General features: G+C 50.9%; 5 protein-coding genes across 5 annotated transcripts; 3 read left to right on the top strand and 2 right to left on the bottom strand.

Annotated features, from left to right (window-relative positions):
- Positions 1-15: 15 nt before the first annotated feature.
- BDV17DRAFT_265970 (ER membrane protein complex subunit 4) lies at positions 16-885 on the bottom strand. The gene is made up of 3 exons (XM_073758214.1): positions 664-885; positions 242-588; positions 16-164 (listed from the first exon to the last, which is right to left on the bottom strand). The coding sequence occupies exons 1-3, from the start codon at positions 805-807 to the stop codon at positions 89-91; spliced, it is 567 nt and encodes a 188-aa protein (XP_073614416.1). The 5' UTR covers positions 808-885; the 3' UTR covers positions 16-88.
- A 739-nt stretch (positions 886-1,624) lies between these two features.
- On the top strand, positions 1,625-3,983 carry BDV17DRAFT_282471 (putative AP-2 adaptor complex subunit beta; the record flags this gene model as incomplete). The annotated part of the gene is made up of 5 exons (XM_073760206.1): positions 1,625-1,866; positions 1,922-1,997; positions 2,048-2,412; positions 2,459-2,887; positions 2,933-3,983. The coding sequence occupies 5 exons, from the start codon at positions 1,625-1,627 to the stop codon at positions 3,981-3,983; spliced, it is 2,163 nt and encodes a 720-aa protein (XP_073614415.1).
- A 330-nt stretch (positions 3,984-4,313) lies between these two features.
- Positions 4,314-5,647, bottom strand: cwc25 (U2-type spliceosomal complex subunit CWC25; the record flags this gene model as incomplete). Its single annotated transcript, XM_073762340.1, has 2 exons — positions 4,314-5,559; positions 5,622-5,647. The coding sequence occupies 2 exons, from the start codon at positions 5,645-5,647 to the stop codon at positions 4,314-4,316; spliced, it is 1,272 nt and encodes a 423-aa protein (XP_073614414.1).
- Positions 5,648-6,928: 1,281 nt separating this feature from the next.
- BDV17DRAFT_119620 (cold-shock protein) lies at positions 6,929-7,593 on the top strand. The gene is made up of 2 exons (XM_073753995.1): positions 6,929-7,216; positions 7,299-7,593. Exons 1-2 carry the CDS (start codon positions 7,153-7,155, stop codon positions 7,532-7,534), a joined length of 300 nt encoding a protein of 99 aa, XP_073614413.1. The 5' UTR covers positions 6,929-7,152; the 3' UTR covers positions 7,535-7,593.
- A 508-nt stretch (positions 7,594-8,101) lies between these two features.
- BDV17DRAFT_282469 (uncharacterized protein) lies at positions 8,102-10,102 on the top strand (the record flags this gene model as incomplete). Its single annotated transcript, XM_073760205.1, has 7 exons — positions 8,102-8,230; positions 8,342-8,632; positions 8,774-9,200; positions 9,309-9,442; positions 9,550-9,756; positions 9,790-9,855; positions 9,902-10,102. 7 exons carry the CDS (start codon positions 8,102-8,104, stop codon positions 10,100-10,102), a joined length of 1,455 nt encoding a protein of 484 aa, XP_073614412.1.
- Between the last annotated feature and the right edge of the window lie 1,891 nt (positions 10,103-11,993).

Raw genomic sequence — 11,993 nt, 5'->3', positions numbered from 1 at the left:
CTGTATAAAGCCAATGTCGTCTTTAGGTATAACAATATTCACCCCTAGATGATCCCAGCCATACTCCGCATAACTTATTACCACAATATCAACCAAAAGCGAAGTAAACCGTCTCCGCTGGTTGCCGTTCCGACTCCCAAGCCAACCAATCCGATCTCGTAGTACTATGACCACATTAGCGAACCATCCTTCCAAGGAAAGGCCAAGACCCAGAACCACAAGTAGAGAACATAGTACATACGGCAAAAGCCCCATAGCATTAACCTTCCAAACCCCCAAGGCGAGTAGCAACAACTGCATAAGGACATAAACCGCCTTCACACCGAGCAGTTTCCCCCTCAGTGTCTCCGAGTCAAACTTCGCAAAGACATTATTCGTGTTGATGAGACCTTGGATCGGTCCCTTGAACAGCATGAACACCATCATGATGCTGAAGATCTGCAGGCTGTTGCCGGACATGTACATCATTATTGCGTTCATGGGGATCTGCTTTGAAGGTGCGAGGGCTATTTCCCAGGCTTTTTTGAGCTTTAGGGTGTCGGTTTCGGCGGGTTTTGAGGGGGTGGAGGGGGTGGTTTTTTCGGAGCGCTGGATTGGTGAGATAATGTTAGAATCAGATGGTATGATTTTGTATTAGATGGGGAGGGGGTTTGGAGGACGTACGCCTTTACCGCTGCCTGCTTTGCGAGAGAAGCCCGGGGGATCGGGGATGCTGGAGGTTGAGACTGATGGACGGGGGAGCGGGGAGTTGAGGTCGATGGCCCATTTTGGGGGTGGGAGCGGTGGGAGAGATTGAGTGGTAGCCATTGCGACGGTGAAGTTCGCGTTGAGATGCGATGCGGGGGAGGTTAGAGCTCAAGATGTAGGTGAGAGCGTAAGAGGAGCTGTCGGCGGGAGAGTGCAGACGGAGAGTTCTCTGCCTGGAAAATCAGGACGCAACTCCACTCAGCGCGGAGTTGGCGGCGCCCGGTCCAGTTCCACTCCTGATTCTCGTCCCTGATCTCCTTTCCCTCCAGATGCCTATATTAATTGCTCGAAACTAAAGGCCAATTGATCTGAACGGCCTAGGTAGGCTCTCATCCTGCGCCTGCTCTCGTCTGTGTCACGCTGACCTTTCCGGTGCTGAACAGTCAAATCCGTCAACACAAAGGCATGGACATCTCGCCGCAACGTGCTAGCTAAGGAGTCGCCCTCGAAGCTACCCGGGCTACATTGAACGCCTCTCTCTTTATTCTCAAAATTCCCGTGCGATTTGACGACCCAGAAGACTATACGAACGATCGCCGGAACCCCCGCACCACCCAAGAGCCGAAAAGACCTGTCCGATTCGCTACCGTGAAGCTATATCAGCCACCATGAGTTCTGCCGGGGGAGACGCAAAGCTGTTCGCTAGGGTACGTGAAAACTCCATACCTGTCACACTGGCCCTCTGGCCCTCGTCGCGCAATGATCGCTTATCTACCGGCGCCCGTCCATAGCAGCTTGGCCTGTGACCTGATGCCATGCCGCCTTGGTCTTCCTTGGTCTTGTTGCCCCTCTTCCATTTGATTTATGATGCGGCGCTGGGACTCTGCCATCCGCATCTATCCAACCCCCCGTCGTTATCCTTTTCCTTGTCGTCTATATGTTCATTGCACCGTATGTACAAACTAGCTTACCACCATGGGTTCGTACTCCACAGGGCAAAGTCGCCGAGCTGCGGCAGGAACTCAACAGCGGCGGCAAGAAAGACAAGAACTACTCGGCCAAGAAGATTGCTCTGAAGAAGATAGTCGCGAATATGACCATGAGCAATAACGACATGATTGCTTTGTTTCCGGATATCATCGACTGCATGAATTTGCCGAGCTTAGAGATCAAGAAGATGTACGTGGATGGATTTGTCCATGAATACCCGGGATATTGACCATTTTGTGTCTAGGTGCTTTCTATTCCTTGTCAACTATTCGAGGATGAAGCCGGAGATCGCACTAAAGGCCCTTCCTATATTGGTCAATGTATGATGCGCTTTCTGGGGGTTATCGGGGCATGGTTAACCGGCATATAGGATATGGAAGCATCGAACCCCCTTGTTCGCGCGTTAGCGCTTCGGACAATCGCATATATCCACGTTCGAGAGTTTGTCGAGACTACTGTCAACCCGCTCAAGCGCTTGATGGGTGATATGGATCCATATGTCCGCAAGACCGCCTCCTTCTGCGTTGCCAAACTCTACGAGCACGATAGGAAGATGGTCGAGGCATCCGATCTTATTGATCGGTTAAATTCGATGCTGAAGGACGAGAATCCAACGGTCGTATCAAGCGTCCTGGCCTCATTAACGGATATCTGGGGACGAAGCGAGACCATATCGTTGACGATCGATTACTCGAGTGCGTCTAAATTGGTATCTATCCTACCAGACTGTTCAGAGTACGTAATCCCCAACCATTTATTGAAGAGGCATTAATATGAGCAGATGGGGTCAATCATATATACTCGAAGCCCTCATGTCCTATGTCCCGCAAGATTCTGCAGAAGCTCTGCTATTAGCGGAACGAGTCGCCCCTCGACTTTCTCACCAGAACTCCGCCGTCGTCCTCACCTCTATCCGTGTCATCCTCTACCTCATGAACTATATTGCCGAAGAACGGCACGTTTCATCCCTATCAAAGAAGCTGTCGCCACCTCTTGTGACGTTACTTTCCAAACCGCCAGAGGTGCAATATCTTGTCCTCCGTAATGCTATTCTTATTCTGCAGAAAAGGCCCGAAGTTTTACGAAACGACATCCGGGTATTCTTCTGCAACTACAATGATCCCATCTACGTCAAGGTGACAAAGCTCGAGTTGATATTCATGTTGACCACCAAGGAAAACATCTCGGTTGTGCTGGCAGAGCTGAGAGAGTGAGTTGTTGCGCACCGCAATGAAGATTCTGGCTAATGATATAGATATGCAACCGAGATTGACGTGCACTTCGTGCGCAAGGCCGTCCGCGCTATCGGAAAACTAGCGATCAAGATCGAGTCCGCCGCCAAACAGTGTATCGATTGCCTTTTAGAATTGGTCAACGCCAAAGTCCCATATATCGTGCAAGAAGCGACAGTGGTCATCCGCAACATCTTCCGAAAATACCCCAACCAGTACGAAACAATCATCGGCCAAGTCATCCAGAACATAGACGAACTGGACGAACCAGAAGCCAAGGCCGCCATCATCTGGATCATCGGCCAGTACGCAGACCGCATCGAAAACTCAGCCGACCTCCTCCAGGACTACCTCGCAACCTTCCACGACGAGACAATCGAAGTGCAACTCGCCCTCCTCACAGCAACAGTAAAGCTCTTCATCCAACGCCCAACCAAAGGCCAACAACTCGTCCCGCAAGTCCTAAAATGGTGCACCGAGGAAACAGACGACCCGGACCTCCGCGACAGAGGCTACATGTACTGGCGCCTGCTCTCCTCCGACCCAACCACAGCTCGGCAAGTCGTAATGGGCCAGAAGCCACCCATCTCCGCGGAAAGCGAGAAACTCGACAGCCGCACCCTTGAAGAGCTCTGCCTCAACGTCGGCACCCTCGCGACGGTCTACCTCAAACCCGTGCAGCAGGTATTCCGCTCCGCGCGCACAAGACGCCTCCAGTATAGCCCCTGTCTCCAGAAATCACCGGAGGAATACAGCTCTCAGTCTTTCGCACTCCCGGCTCAAGTCCCGGCTCCTAACCCCGTTGCTTCGCCTACAGCTGCAGCGGCGAATGGATCTGCCACGACACCAACGGGTAACACGAGCGCGGCCGTTAATGCAGCGGATAATTACTTCAACAGCGTCGCCGTTGGAACGCAGCAGATGGCTGCGTTGGATTTGGGAGGCCGTGAAGACGGCGGATTTGGTGGCGGCGGTGCGATGGAGACGCAGTATGTTGTCAATCAGAGCCAGCAGCAGGCGTACCAGCCTCATTTGGCTGGGGGAGCGGCGACGGGCGAGCTTTTGTTGCTGTGATTGATTCTATGAAGGGAGATGGGGATTCCAGCTACATATAGCATAGCTTATAATTGTATTTGTAGCCTGCTAAATATTGTTCTAGCGATGTTGGTCTGAGGATTCCATAGGAAGGAACGCTTTATCTACCATGAAGTTGAAATATCCTATTCTTTTCGTTTCAAAGGAGGTATCATTCTTTCGGTGGAAAATAAAGGGAGGATATACAATATGTGAAAATCTCAATCCGGTCTGGTAAGGTATATGCAACGACGAAAAGCCCCCCATTTCAATTAAAACCATCCAACGACCCCCACTCCGAAAATACCCAATCCTAGCCTGTCACTCAGCTCAATCCTCCTCCATCTTCGCCAACCCCCCCTTACTCCTCCGAATCCTCTCATCAAGACTATCCTCCTGCAACTGCCGATGCAAGCCCGACATGAACTGCCCCCGGTCCGAGCGCCGCTTATCGTCTTCCTCGCGCTGCTTCTCTTCGATGGCGGTGACTTCCGCGACGCGCTGCCGCCGCGTGGATTCCATGTCTTGCGCGTTGGATTGCATCTCTGCGAGGCGGCGTGCGCGCTGCTCCTCTAGAACTTGGGTGTGTTGGGTTGCGTTGGATCCTGCGCCGTTGTTGGGTGGTGCGCGGTCGCGGTTGCGGCCGAATGAGTCTGAGTCCCGGTTGTCGCGCCGGTCGTAGGGGCGACTGTAGCGGTCTCTGTTTCCGTCTCTTCGGTAGTCTTGGTCCCTATCTCTGTCTCGGTTGTCTCGTCTGTCTCTATCGTCTCGGCGGCGCGGGGATGCGGACCTGCGCGAACCCCGTTCTCGATCTCGATCGTACCGCTCGTCTCGGTCCCGGCGACTGCTCGAGTGGTAGACCTTTTCTCCGCGCTCTTCTCGATCACCGTCGCGATCCCAATCCCGATGACTTCTCCGCTCGTGGTCCCTGTCTCCGTCCCTGTCTCTGTGGCGGCGATCCCGGTCTTCCCGCGGCGACCTCGATCTCCGACGGTGCCGATGGCTGCGATGTGAATCTTCCCGACTATCCCGTCTCCGCCGATGACTCCTCTCTCGATCATGATCCCTATCACGGCCTCTCCGCTTCTCCCTCTCCTCCTCCCGTTCGCGCCTCCTAACAGACTCCTTAACAGCCGTCTCATAAGCCGCCTGCTCGCGCTTCTTAATCTCCAAAAGCGGATCCGCCATGACCTTAACCATCGTATCGCGCGAATTGTGCACAACGGGCGGTAATCCCCCCGCGCCCGTACCAACACCAACACCAGCTTCCTTCCCAAGCTTCTTACTCTCGTCCCCCTTCAACAAAATCCCATCAATCCTCCTCTTCCCCAATAAATACCCCTCCATTTCCTCCGCGACATGGCCCGACGCACCGCTCGGTTCCTGGTACATCCAATCCACGCGCGATTGGCGCGTCGACCCGCCTGCGGATTCCTGCAATCGCTGGAGTTCTTGGATTTGGCGCTCTTCGTCGCGCTCGCGTCGGAGTTGGTCGATTCGTTTGCGCTCTTCCAGGGCGCGCTTTTCTTCGGACCAGACGCGCTCTTGGTTTCGGAGGAGGGAGGGGTGCCATGATCTGTGAGGGAGGAAGGGTTAAGTCGAGACCATGGGGCTATTGGGGAGGTGTGAGCGGCTTACTTCTTCAGGTTGAGGTCGCCACCCATTTTGATGGTTGACTTGGGTTGTTGAAGAGTGAGGTGAGATGAAGATTGTTTTGAGGCGGCTGGGCTCTGAGATTCCTTATCGGGAGATATGATCATGTGACTTGAGCTTTGATCGCCACCGAGTCAGCGATGCCCGAGCCGTCAGGCAGCAATAATGCTATCTCAACTTCACTCAACTTGTCTCACAGTGGACTCGGCTTCACATGTCTCACTGCTGACTCTATGTCTCTGCACCATGAAATACCGGTATATATCCTCGTGGACATGGTTCGTTCCCAAATTTGTGTCGTTGCCGATGCATACCTTGCCACTTCAGCGTATCCATATTTCCTACAGAATCCTATCGACCGATAGATAGTCCAGAGTATAGAAATCGCAACAGAGTACATACTGTGGACTCACCCAAAGTCTAGCCCCTCTGGACCGAGGCCAGCTTGTACTCCATATATCTGATGAGTATTAACCCGCTCGCGTGGTCAGCACAAGGACCAGGGTCCAGGACCTAGGGCCTTCAGCCCACCCCCGCAGTGCTGTTGATTGCTTCGGCGGTTTCCCCCAATAAGTAGATAGCCAAGGCAGATACTCTGTAGTCTGTGCTTTGTACTCTGTACTCCGTTCGTCTGGGGACATGCCACGACAGCCCAGCTATGCAGCACGCTCAAAGCCAGGGCTAGACTCACCCACGTGCCTCTGCCTCTGAGACCCCGGTATTCTGTCCGAGGGTATATTTGGAGAGGCGTCTCTGGAATCGTAGCGAGATGAGACTGAATATGAGCGAGGGCGTGGTCGAGTTGAGCGAAAATGATTAGCCTCCAAGAGTAGGCCTCGCGTCGAGGTTGGATATACAGTAGAAACCTCGACCTCGCTACGAGGGCACGGAAACTCTTCTTGGCTATTGCTTCTACACCACGGCAGACTAGGATAGCTTGATTTAGCGCCAGATTCAATAACGTGTCTTACTGCGGAGTATTAGTATATTCACTAGCTTTCGATATATTTTTGTTGTGCAAAAGAATGAGTACACCACCACCATCCTCCTGTATAAAACATTAGACAACAGTAGAAAAGCAAAATGCCTCACGCCAAGGCCCCCTCACATCTTAATGATCCTGCAATATGACGATGGGCTGATCTCTGGCCTGATGAAATCTAGTGAACATCAAAGTCTCGACTCAACTGTCTCGGCGAGATCAGTCGATCATTGCGTAACTTCGGAACAGCCGCCCAATAAGAACGTCTGAAATGTGCAGAAAATTGGCCCAAACTCGCGGGGAAGACCATCGTCAGACTGTTATCGCCAGTTATCGTCACTTATCAGGCTTATCCTCATCTTGTTCTTTTGGTAGGGCAACCTTGCCGAGGACCGGGAAGAACCGGATGACCTCATTCACTTTAACAGAGTAAACGGACTCGCGTGCTCCGGGGTATACCCAGGATGTATAAATAGCTGGACTGTTTCCATGAGGATGGGCTTGAAACAGTTCAAAAACTTTTGAGAATTATCAATGTCTGCCACAGTCATCACAACCGCTCTTCCTATTCACCTCAAGGCGCCTTCTTCTACTCTCTGTATGTTGTTTCTACCCTACCTAACATACTCTATACTTAGTATACTTCCATCCCCCCGAGCACTACTAACAATTTGTTCCAGCAACCTCAACACCCACCTCACCAACAACCATGTCGAACCGCCAATTCGGAACCATCAAGTGGTACAACGATGAGCAGGGCTTCGGTTTCATCACCTCTGACTTTGGCGGCGAGCTCATTGTCCGCTCGCAGACTATGATCCCTGTCGGGACGCTGAAGGAGGGCATGAAGGTTTCTTATGAGGCTGTGCAGGGGCCGATACTGCTTATGGCGGATCAGGTGCAGCCGGAGGAATAGAGACAGTTTTGTCGTGCGGGGATGGGGATACGAGATGATTGCATGCATACGGATTGGATATGGACTGGATATGGATTTCTACACATAGCGGATTTGAATTTTTTTTTTTTTTTTCTTTTTATTTTACTACAATTGATACCACCTTTTTTCTCTTCACATGCAATGATTTTCCTTCGGCGTTTCTGGGTATGCTTGCCGTGTACAGATTCATTATTGTCTGGACTTCAAATGTAGAATAATGTCGTGCTCGCATCGAGACCCCTCCCCCTCCGTCCGCCCGCGTGGCTGTGGAGTCGGATATCCCGGGTTTTCCCGAGCGGAGTATATCCCCGTTGTCATGCATACTACATGCTGTTAACCCCGCGCAATACTTAGGATAAATTCAGGTTGGAAGGACCAGGTAAGTTGCCAGTCCAGGTGCAATAATGCTCAGGCGGCGGCAGCTCGGACCTTCCCAAGTCAGTGGTATCAGTAACGGATAAATACTTCCACTAAGCCGCTCCGCTGATTCTTTGCCATAACATCGTCTCTAATAACACCTCCGGGTTCCCCTCTCACAACAGAAAGATGAGTGAAAGCGACAATAAGGAATACAAAGCGCTTTATTGCCAGGCGGCAGGGAGGTTAAGGCGACCAACCCTTAAAGAGCTCATTCTGGCTAGCCATGATCTTCTGTATAATGCGCTGAAGGTCCAAGTTCCTTCTCGCTGCACAACAGGCACTATCCCCCCTCTTATCGGGAAAGACTGCCCCGATTGACTGCTTTCATGGAAGGACTGTGCGGATGAGCAATAAGAAATCTATGAGTTTGCTTGCCACTACTTACAACCCTTGGAAGATAATCCAAGGCAATTCTTCACACTGCTCGCTGCGTTGGAAGAGTATGGCCGACGAGTCCAAAACTTGCCGATTGGCAGCGAAAAGGATCTTGAATATTATGAGCAAGAGAATATGCTAGATCATGTGTCTGACATTATCGCCGCGTTATGCAGATATCCGGAAGCTCAACAGCGGTTCGGGTTAGGCAACGGAGTGAAGTTCGATAATCACGCCAATCCTCTGAATGAAGGCCACAAAACAGACTATGAAAATTGCAAGGTAGATACTCGCCAACCTTTGACCGCAAGGTCCTTGAAACCTGACCAAACTTGTATCCATCGACTTGACCTGGACAGCAAGGAGAGTTCGTTGCTTACTACGGCCGAATATAAAACCACCCCATAAGCTCCCCACAGAGAGCCTGCGCAAGGGACTCTGACCAATGGATTCTGGCGAGAGGTCATCGAACCCAATACCATTCCTACAGAAGGGCCAGAGAAATCAGAGTATTGCGCGAAACTGCGTACATCATCGGTAGCGGTACAACGCTATAACGTCATGATTCAAGAAGGACGCCCGAATGCACTTGTTACGAACGGCTTGTTGGACGTATATTTTTGGGGTGCCCTACGAGGACCCTACGAGGGTCCAGGTACTCGCTACTACGATGTGTGTGACCCTTGTATAGACCAGGAATCAAGCAGAAGATTCAAGGTACCCAGGACTCGAATTGAGAGGGCTCTTTGCCTCTGCTTGATGAGTTTCGGTTTCGCCAATCGTAATCAAGCCTGGCGGAATGAGGCATGGCATAAGCTGCGAACTTGGCCTTCCAATTACGATTTTGCCCGTAAATGAATCACAGCAGAATGACACTCCTTCGGAAGACACTGGTTCGAAACAGGCTCCATCTGAGTATTTGCTATCGTCTTCTCCGGCTGAATCACCCGGCGCCAAGGACCATCGAGTAGTCACGCGATGCAGAATATGCGCTGCCATCCGACGAGCCACAGCGAGAGGATCCCCCGTCCCCCGGGGATTTCTGGCCCTGGATCCACCATAGGACGGAAGCGGGACTATGACCAGGTCATCGTCAGATTTATCACCTTCTACTGGTCTGTCCGCAACATAAAAAGATACCCAAAAGAGCCAAAGCAGGATCTCAATTTTGCACGCGAGAGTGCCTTTTGGCTCTATAGAAGGGTAGCGTATTGGATCAGAATTGTCCCAACACCGAATCCCACAGACAAAACAACCTGAACCAAGATCCACTCGATGCGTCGACCTTGGTGAGGATGATTAAGGAGCAGCTTGACAAGGATCTAGATCACAATCTCGATCCGCTGGACCTTTGTGGGGCTTACAATGCGCCGCTCAAAGTTACCTGTGCCACACACGGGTATACTGTTATCGGTAAAGCGACCACATCGCGACTCTAGGGACAGGTGTCACGCGAAGCAGAATTTTATCGTCACCTTGAGAGCGTACAAGGAGAGCGGGTGCCGGTTTTCCTTGGAGCAATCGACTTGGCGGAAGTCTACTTCTTTGCAGGTCGCTGGAGGCATCCGCCACATGCTTCTTATGGACTGGGGTGGTCAAGATTTGAGCTCTGCAAATTTTGAGAAGTCTCCCTTGGGACATGCAGTCTTAGAGGCGGCGGAGGTCATGCGATCTTTAGGTATCATTCACGAGGATCTCCGACTAAAGAGCATACTACGGAATCCCGAGCGGAACTGTCTCTTTATTATTTGACTTTCATGGATGCAAACTACCATCAGAGTCTGCCAGACAGCGACGTTTGGGGCATCGGGAACCCAAGCCAAAAAGGGTAAACGCACTGAGAGTCCAGTCTCGTCACTCTGCTACAAGTAATAAGAAGTCATGTTGTAGTAGCGGAAGGTGCGCCACAAATATCTATATCAGCGCCGTGTAGCATTGGGACCCATTCGTTCAAAACGAGGGCTGGGCGTCATTTTCATTGAGCTGTTTGACAGGTACAGTACGTATTTCTAATTTTAATTGTTGGCTTCGCATTCAAACAGTTGTAGATACGTATCATATCTAGATTTGCTTCGCGTGATAGAAATAGAAAGAAAAGCTAGTACTTGGCGAGACGGTTGGCGGCAACATGATTGGTTCAAGGGAGGGCGCAGATGAGTTTTATATAGGTAACTGACCTCAACCCCAGTCACGGGTTGTCACTCTCACTTCGGTTTTCATCCCGGTACATTGGAGATTCAAGTTAAGTTGTATGGCTTTAAGTGCCAGAGCTAACTGATGTCGAAGCATACACTGAGCATACTATGTTAGACTCTACCTAGCAAAGCATGAAGATCACCAGCAGAGGAAAAGAAAAACCGCATGGACACCGGCTAGGTAACCTTCGAACGCTTCTCATATTCATCCATCAACGTTTCTCTTCTTTTTTTTTGGGCGGACGGACTCTCGGGAGGAGGGGGTGCCCATCCCACCTCATCGCCGCAGCGCTTCCACATCCAACCTAACCTATTTATCTATCTAGACTATAGCCTGCGGTGGACCGAGTCGCAGGAATGGCAATGGAAAACAATATTAATAGGGCTTCTGCCAGCACGCCCGTCGCCTCCCGGAGTACTGATTTGTCATGGAACATGTTGACCGGTCAAGGTTCTGCTTCTAGCCCGCTACCTCATAATAAGGGGCGAGATGAAATGGATGATTTCAGTTCCAGACTTCCGGGGATTTCCCAGTAACTGTATATGCCTCTGATATTGCAAATAAGCGCTGCCGCTGATCTCGTGAGCATTCGATGGGCGAACGTGTGTACCGTCCCTTTCCTCTTCACCTGCAGCATCGCAACCAGGGAAAACCACATCACATACACTACAGACAGGCATGGCTTGTTGAATGCGTGGCCAGAACCGGTGCAACATAGTCTGACTTACCGCTGGCCTGTGCTGTTTCGTTCTCTTTGTATAAACCAAAAACAGAATTCTTAGCTTACGGCGGCTGAGGCTTGATGATGAGGAGCAACAGCAGCAGGCCGCATCCAAAGTATTTCTTGCCTCCTATCTTGTGAAGTAAGTGATTTGCATGTCGAGTGGTGCGGCCATGACAGTCGGCACTGCCTGACACTAGCAGTCACTTTGGCCTAGCGATTCGCACTGGGCACGTTGCCAGGTCCTGTCGACACTAATAGCAATAGCTCGAGGATGGACGTGGATGCATCAGCACCTTTGTCTCCCCTTAACTCCCTTATCATCGCTAGAGCAGCCCCTCATGCATCAAACCCACATGCATCATGCTGTCTTAAGACATTGACGAGGTCCAGCCAAAACGATAGCGCAATGCAATGCAGTGCACATCGGCAGAGGGCGCGAGAGAGGAACGAAAGATGACGGGGCCCGAAGCACTCCGAGGCAAAGAGGGGCGGGGGCTAAGGGCCTGAGATGCCTGCTGGCGATGGGAAGTAGGGTTCGGTCGGACCTTTTGCATTATTATTTCAGCTTGTTTCTAACATTCTTTTGGTCGTCTACAGAGTACTCATACCCTGTTTCCATGAATGTCTGGCTTTTTTTTTTTTTTTTTTTTTTTTTTTTTTTTTTTTTTTTTTTTTTTTTTTTTTTTTTTTTTTTTTTTTTTTTTTTTTTTTTTTTTTTTTTTT

This window comes from Aspergillus undulatus, assembly GCF_047715775.1.
Source record: "Aspergillus undulatus strain CBS 261.88 unplaced genomic scaffold BDV17scaffold_32, whole genome shotgun sequence".
Lineage (NCBI taxonomy): Eukaryota > Fungi > Ascomycota > Eurotiomycetes > Eurotiales > Aspergillaceae > Aspergillus > Aspergillus undulatus.
This window is presented reverse-complemented; position numbering and strand designations above follow the sequence as displayed.

What these genes read in the sequence shown, in the direction of transcription:
- BDV17DRAFT_265970 (XM_073758214.1), bottom strand. Translation starts at nt 807, where the DNA reads ATGGCTACCACTCAATCTCTCCCACCGCTCCCACCCCCAAAATGGGCC. An exon ending in AAGCAGGCAGCGGTAAAGGC is followed by an intron (nt 589 to 663) that starts GTACGTCCTCCA and finishes TCACCAATCCAG; the next exon opens with CGCTCCGAAAAAACCACCCC. An exon ending in AATGCTATGGGGCTTTTGCC is followed by an intron (nt 165 to 241) that starts GTATGTACTATG and finishes ATGTGGTCATAG; the next exon opens with TACTACGAGATCGGATTGGT.
- BDV17DRAFT_119620 (XM_073753995.1), top strand. Translation starts at nt 7,153, where the DNA reads ATGTCTGCCACAGTCATCACAACCGCTCTTCCTATTCACCTCAAGGCG. An exon ending in GGCGCCTTCTTCTACTCTCT is followed by an intron (nt 7,217 to 7,298) that starts GTATGTTGTTTC and finishes AATTTGTTCCAG; the next exon opens with CAACCTCAACACCCACCTCA.